This window comes from Dasypus novemcinctus, chromosome 10 (assembly GCF_030445035.2).
Source record: "Dasypus novemcinctus isolate mDasNov1 chromosome 10, mDasNov1.1.hap2, whole genome shotgun sequence".
Classification (NCBI taxonomy): Eukaryota; Metazoa; Chordata; class Mammalia; order Cingulata; family Dasypodidae; genus Dasypus; species Dasypus novemcinctus.
Genome location: NC_080682.1, coordinates 99608492 through 99615666, shown reverse-complemented (window position 1 = coordinate 99615666; position 7175 = coordinate 99608492). Strand labels below are relative to the sequence as shown.

The following is a 7175-nucleotide window of genomic DNA, read 5'->3' as shown; positions in this document are numbered from 1 at the left end:
TTGTAGTAGTTAGAAAGTCCAATCTATTTATGAGGGAGAAAAAAAGACTCCACCTATTTATGGGGGAGTGATGAGGTTTCTAGAAGAGCATTTCGAATTAGAAATAGTTCTGTGGCAATTTTTGGAAAACACAGTCTGCCACATCATATTACATTGTGATGTTTTCCTGATCAGGGTGAGATTTCTATAGACTATGACTGTATCTTGTTTATTCCTTTATGTATTTGTGAGTAAATAAATAAAGCTGTCATCCATTTCATGCATGTCAGATATTATAAAGGAGACAGGAGTAAGAGATATTTAAGAAAATTCTGCCTCAAAGGCCCAGCTGGTTACAAAAGGCTCGGGCCACCCGATCTCGGATCTGCTTGGTCTTCACACTGTAGACAATGGGGTTCAGCAGGGGAGGGAAAAGAAGATACACGAAGCCCATGAGCACCTGGACCAGATGGGGTGCCTGCTTCCCAAAACGGTGGATGATGGACAAGCCAATCATGGGAGTATAGAAGAGGAGTACGGCACAGACATGGGAGACACATGTGTTAAGAGCTTTGAGTCTCTCGGCCCTGGAGGCAATGGTCAGCACGGTGCGCAGAATCAGGGCGTAGGAGAAGAGGATGAGCAGTGAGTCTATACCCACTGTGGAAACAATGACAAACATGCCATAGATACTGTTGGCCTTGATGTCTGCACAGGCCAATTTCATCACTTCCTGGTGGAGACAGTAGGAATGTGAGAGGATCCTGGAGCCACAATAGGGGAATCTCTTGAGCATAAAGGGCAGTGGGAAAATGAGTGCTACACTGCGGCCCAAGGAGGCCAGACCAATCCTGCCAACAACTGTGTTGGTTAGGATGGAAGCGTAGTGCAAGGGGCGGCAAATGGCCACAAAGCGGTCAAAGGCCATAGACAGTAGCACAGAGGACTCCAGAAAGGATAAGCTGTGAATGAAAAAGAGCTGAGCAAAGCAGGCATCACGATGAATTTCTTGTGCTCCAACCCAAAAGATACCAAGTACTGTAGGGAGTGTGCAAAGGGACAGACCCAGGTCAGTCAGAGCCAGCATGCAGAGGAAGAGGTACATGGGCTCATGGAGTGAGGGCTCTGCTTTAATGATAAAAAGAACCATGCAGTTGCCCAGGATGGAAGCCAGGTATGTGAAGCACAATGGGATAGAGATCCAGATGTGAATGTGCTCCTGACCTGTAATGCCACTCAGCAGGAATGTAGAGGGAATGCTGCTGTTGCCATTTCCATTTCCCAAGGATCTCTGTGTCATTGTGAATGGAAGGAAGGGGGAGCTGGATTCCCTCCAAAATTCTAAAAAGGAGAGAGTAAATACTAGTTATTGTACCAGGGCAGAAATGAACAAACAAAAAGGAATCAAGCCAACCAAGATCTACAGAACTTCCCCAGAGGTTGTTACACCCTGTTCTCTGGCCCTTGTACTCTGCTCCCAGGGTTCCTTTAAGCAACCTTTTAGTGGTAAATTTTTTTAGTCTCATATTGCCACAAGAAAATTGAGGCATTGAATTGTGAAGTGACTTGCTAAAGTGTTACAAATTCTAAGAGTTAAGCAGGGTGAATTGGATATTCTACTCACGGCCTTTGACCCTTTTCACTCTGCTCTGACTTATCTGGACTGCATCTCCAAGGCTTCCTTGCCTCTTGGTCTTTGTTAGGTCCAGACAATGGAAAAGTACTATAATAGATATAGCATGGAAGAAGAGAGAGTTCTGGCTCCCAGTCTGTGATGTGATGGATTGGCGGTGGCTGTGTTTTAACACCAAAGGCTATAGCTCTTACTGGGGACCTTTCTCCTATAGCAACAGGTTTCCCTGGGTCCAGATAGTGCCCTCACTCTTTACCTGTGTAAGAGGTGGAAGAAACTTCACTATCCCTGTTTTTCATCCTTAACTTTGCCCACTCTTGTAAACAGACCTTTCTGCCAAGACTCACCAATATCCCAGCCTTTCTTTAATATTGTCTTCATTTCCATTCCCTTGTCTTGCTTCCTTTGCCATTTTCTTTTCTTTTTTCAGTGTCTAACCTCACTAGCCACATATTGACCCCTAACCTTTGACACAGACAAGCCTACTCCTCTGACCTCCCTGACTTAGACGCCTGGTCTGATTCAGATAGCTCATGATTGCTGCTGGGCTAACAGGATTCCAGAGAGAGCTGGAGGGTGTGTGCCTGGCTGTGTAAAAACCACTCCTGACTGCTAGAGTAAGAAATCAGAGCCCTTATCAGTCAGGCAGTCAGTAACTGGCATTCCCCAGAAGTCTGAGACTTCTACTGGCATGGACCTGGGCAGTAGGGAAGGTAGAATCACTTCTTGACATCATGGCCAAACCTCAATTACAAGCTGAATCCATAAGAAAAAAAAATGGCAGTGATGCTGGTAGAGTCCCCAGTTTTCTAGAGATGAAGAAATAAAGGCTCAAGAGAGGGTAGTCATTGGGCAGAGGTCATATGGTGAGTTAGGTCTCCTGACTTCCAGGACAGGATCATCCCAATCCTAATTAAAAATTCCAAAAGAATATAAAGTCAGAGAGGGAAGGGGCTTTGCTTAGTTTTCTGCTTTAAAGCCAGTACCAAAGAATACACTGGTGTATAACAGGTACTCAGCAAATTTGTTCTTTTGTTTGTTCCCATGAATTAGAGTTAAATTTTATCTAGTTAGAAAGTACTAAATTGGTATATGCTTTACCTCCTTTAAAGAGCTTTGAAAAAGCACTATCAATAATACCATGTTGCAGATGAGGAAACAGAAGCTTAAAGAGATTAATTAACTATTTTAGGATTAGAGAGAAAGTAAAAAGCCAAAATGGAATTTGAACTAAGATCAGATATTTCTCCAAGTCCAAGTTGTAATCAGATTTTATACTGCCTTCCCACTAGATGATAATTCATTATCAAATAGCAGCAGCTAGCATAAAACCAGTGACTTAGTAGACCTTCAGTGAATGCTGACTCTAGCTAGCTAAATTAATAAATGAATTGATCTGGAGAAAAACATATAAACATACACACAGATATTGAGTCCTTCTGTTGTGTTTCTCAGCTTCTGCTGCAGTCATGGCCAGTGGTTGACCTAATATTCAATGTAGTACATTCTTTAAGGGGTATGATAACCTTGCAGTTAGACTGGTTACCAGTCTAGTTCAGAAAGAGAAAGTGTTGCTGGCATAAAAATGAAATAGCAAAGGTACAAAAGCAAAATGAAGGGAAAGCTCAAAGAAGGTTATTTGAAAAGAATAGTGTTTTTTGCTGTTTCTTTTAAAGAAATGTTATCATTGGACAAATAGCTCGATCATTTCACTTAGATATATAGAAAAAAATCACGTTTTCCTTGATCATTCATTTTCTAAATTCTCCTTTAACAATTTCTACCAATCAGAGAATGCATTTATTGCAAATGAAAAAGCAGAGGGTTAGAAAGTTTGATAATGTGCCCAATGTCACACAGCTAGTCAGTGGCAGAGTTGGAATTTTGACCAAGACTGTGATGATGGAGAAATTACAGACTGAGCTACAAGGCAACAAAAGTGTTTAATTGGGGTCTTGGAATTGAAATTCCCAATCATGGCTACTGTGGACTCTGCTAGGTTCCAGATCTGTCTATTCCCTATCTTACTAGTCTGCTTCATTAACAATAGCCCTGAGCTCTGCTCTTGTTCAGAGGCTAACAGTTACCAAGGTTGCCATTTCCTCAGTCTTAGAAGGTCTGGTCTTATAGTGAATTTGCTAGATTTTAGTAGTTAGGCAAAGAAGATGTAAGAAAGGAACAGAAAGCAGAGCAGTAAGATTAGGAGAAGCAGAAGGGTGGCATGGTCCAATCCAGTCTTTTCAGTCAGAGGGTTATTAAGGCTAGAATTTTACTTTTCTTGAGCTCTCTGTAAGGACTCCTTTAAAGAAGTAAATTTGGAATCAGATACTATTTTGGCTGATTTGGCATGCCAATTTAACAATGCATTCCATTGTTTTGGGGGTATCTTCAACCACATTTGGAATTTCCTTGGTTATGGCTCTTAGCTCAGTTTTATTCCAAGTGGAGGATATAGAGGCAGTTTCTGAGCCTCCTTTATTGGGATTGACTTTAAAAGAGGGTAAGCATGGTCGGTCAGAAAAAGCTTTAGGACCCTTAAAAAGAGCAACTCTCGGAGATGAGGATAAAAAGGAGGAGAAGCTGAGGCAACCTAAGAAAGTTTAGCAGTTTTAGACAGTTTTTAAAGTTGAATTATATGGTTAGATAAGTCTTTGTTTTGTTAATTTGTTATTTGCTTCTTGAAGTGGGGCAATTTTGGAATTTGTCATATGTTTTAAAACTTCCAGGTATCAACTGAAATAGATATGGCATTTAGGTTGTTTTATCTTATAATCCCTATAATTGTACACATGTTAATACACTAATTTGGACAAAATAAAAGAGCTTTATTGCAGCCTCTGTAATTCAAGATAATCTTTATTATGCCAGGTCCAGTGATTTACAGGTGGCAGGAACATCATTCTTATATATAAAACCAGATGGAATGTTTGATGGCAAAGCACCATTAGAAATCTTTGAAGAATTAGAACCCATTGTTTCTGATTAAGAGCAATCCTAAAGCCTGCCTAAAAAAGCCCTGACAACGTTTATTTCAGGGTTGGGTTAACGAAATGTTTTACAGTGTGCCTTACTGGGATATTTCTTTAACCTGGCCAATGGCCTCTAGTTGTCTGACCGGTGACCAGGTGTCCGTAGTTGCATGCAAATTGTCTTGAGGGTGACTGGCAACCAATTGTCCATCCTGCCTGTCCATGACCACCTTATCCTTACATGGGAGTCTTCTTCTGTTTTTGGAAGCCAAGCCTTCAAAGACGGTGATGGGTACAGTGATAGCTTTGAAATGACCGGCCCAGGCACACCTAATGATGATGGGATTGCTCTCAGGACAAAAGTTCATTAAAATGTTAGAGAGACTTTCCTCTGTATAAGAGTAGAGAAAGAGTGAAAGAAGAGACTCCAAATATTTGAGTACTAAGCAAGCAGGAGAAATTTCCATAAAGCCAAAGGGCGACCTAAGGGACTGCTGCCACCAGTCCAAACCAGAAGAACAAAGTTCACAATAAAACCAGAAGAGCAAAGTTCAAAATGCCCTTACCCAGAAGGTACCCAAACATATGCCAGAACTTCAATAAAGGAAGAGAAGTTAGGAGCCAAAAGTACTCACCAATGAAACTCAGGGGCAGACAAGAGTGCACTAAGGGCTCCAGCAGGTTCTACACTCCAGCCTGATGGTGACTCCAGAGGAGAGGTGGCGATGGTGACTCCAGAGGAGAGGTGGCGATGGGTTTGGAACCCGTTTCTGAACACCAGAAATGTCGACTGAGAAATTACAGACTGAGCTGCAAGGCAACAAAAGCGTTAAATTGGGATTTTAGAATTGAAATTTGAGAAGCACAGATTCAGGTAGCAACTCAAAATGTGTCATCTTAGGACTTCCAAGCAAAGATTTTTAAAGAAAAAGAAGAATATCTATGTAAATGCTTGAAACATTGTTGCTTTGGGCTTTGCATACCTTGTCAGTTTGTGATGTCTCTTACCTGCCTGAAGCATGCACAAGAATAACTTCCCAAATGGCCTCCTGAATCCATTTTAACCACATCTCTTAACCACAGTAACTCCATTTTGTTTTCTCTATTTTCTCAACTGCTTTTCTTTCTCTTGACTTAGCTGCTAGACTTAAATGCCTCACACACATCCCCCTACTCATGCTCTTCTCCAACCTGACTACGTTGAAACTATTCTTGCAGCTGTGGGACTGCAAAAACAAAAACAAAAACAAAAAAAAAAACAGTTCAGACCGCAGCAGGTAAAAAAAGAAAAATACAAAAGAACAACTTCAGACTCTAACTGTTGTAAATATCAAACTTACCCTAACCTCTCCATCCCTTCTCACATTCACCCCAGCTACCCAGGTGCTTGAGAGTACCTAAATGGATAGTTTCTTATCTCCCGCTTCCTCTTTTCCAGGTGGCAGATTACCACAAAAGAAAATATTCAGAACCAAGTGGCCCTAAAGGCAACCTCACCCATCTCCTGGGAACCAAACCTTACTACCTCCAACCTCAGTGATCACTCACCCATCCCAGTGACCATCCCCCATCACCATCTTCCAGTGCTTTTTCTCCAATCCACTCCTACCCATTAAAAAACCTGCTCTCCTTTGTTTTGAGGGAGAGGGATTCTGTTATCTTTCCCCTGGTATAATAACCTCTGAATAAAATCATTCTTGCCTGTTTGACATTGTCTGGTGTAGTTTTCCCTTGATAATTAAAACTTAGGTTTCTGGAACTTCAAAGCTCATTCTGAAAAAATTAGGTCAACAAATCCAAGCCTCTACATAAGGCAAGACATACTGAAATGGGTGGAGGTATAGCTGGATTTTGTCCAGGTTCTTGGCTAAGCCAGAAGAAATGAATTTCAAGAGCATGTTGGGTTAGTTGGGGCAGTAATTTATTAAGGTAGGGAGAGAAGAGAAATGAGAGAAAATAACAGATCATAGGTCCCAAGTAGGTGGTAGGGACTGAAGAGTGATAAAGATGGCTGATTTATAGAATACAAATTCCCATTACAGATTATGAATCCCTGAGTTTATTACTTGCATATAGATCCAGGCAGGAGTGAAGGAGCTAGAATAAGATATGAACATGCACCTGGTCAAGGCGAAGGCAAGAGAGCAAAAGGCCTTTGCACTTGCTTTTTAAAACCATTAATTATTCCATCCCTTTGCTAATGACAGGGGAGAAATTCCAACTGTTTGCTGTTTTGATTGATTACCCACCCATCGATCCCCCAGAAGGGCCCAATAATAAGGCCCCTGGAGAATATACTGGGCTTCTCGTGGCTTCTGAAGGAAATCTGGTTCCAAAAGGCAGAATCTAATGAGAATCTTCCAGCAGCCATTGTTGGGGTCTTGATATCCATGTGGACTTTTTGCCAGGCCTCAGATTTGTCTATTGATTCCCTATCTAGCCTGCTTCTGAGGGTTAAATGACAAAAGAAAGAAACATCAAAGTCTTCAGTTCCCACATTCTTGTTGTCAATACAAGACAGACTTTCTTTGAAGTCTTTTGTTTCATGTGTAATGGAGGTTGGATAGAATTGGAATTGGAGAGACAGAAAGCTG

At 41.4% G+C, this 7175-nt stretch overlaps 1 protein-coding gene across 1 annotated transcript; it reads right to left on the bottom strand.

Moving 5' to 3' along the window:
• Positions 1 to 316: 316 nt before the first annotated feature.
• On the bottom strand, positions 317 to 1279 carry OR51G2 (olfactory receptor family 51 subfamily G member 2). The gene has a single exon (XM_004447284.3). The coding sequence runs from the start codon at positions 1277 to 1279 to the stop codon at positions 317 to 319; it is 963 nt and encodes a 320-aa protein (XP_004447341.2).
• Between the last annotated feature and the right edge of the window lie 5896 nt (positions 1280 to 7175).

Excerpts from the sequence above, each read along its gene's own strand:
- OR51G2 (XM_004447284.3), bottom strand. The coding sequence starts at position 1,279 with ATGACACAGAGATCCTTGGGAAATGGAAATGGCAACAGCAGCATTCCC.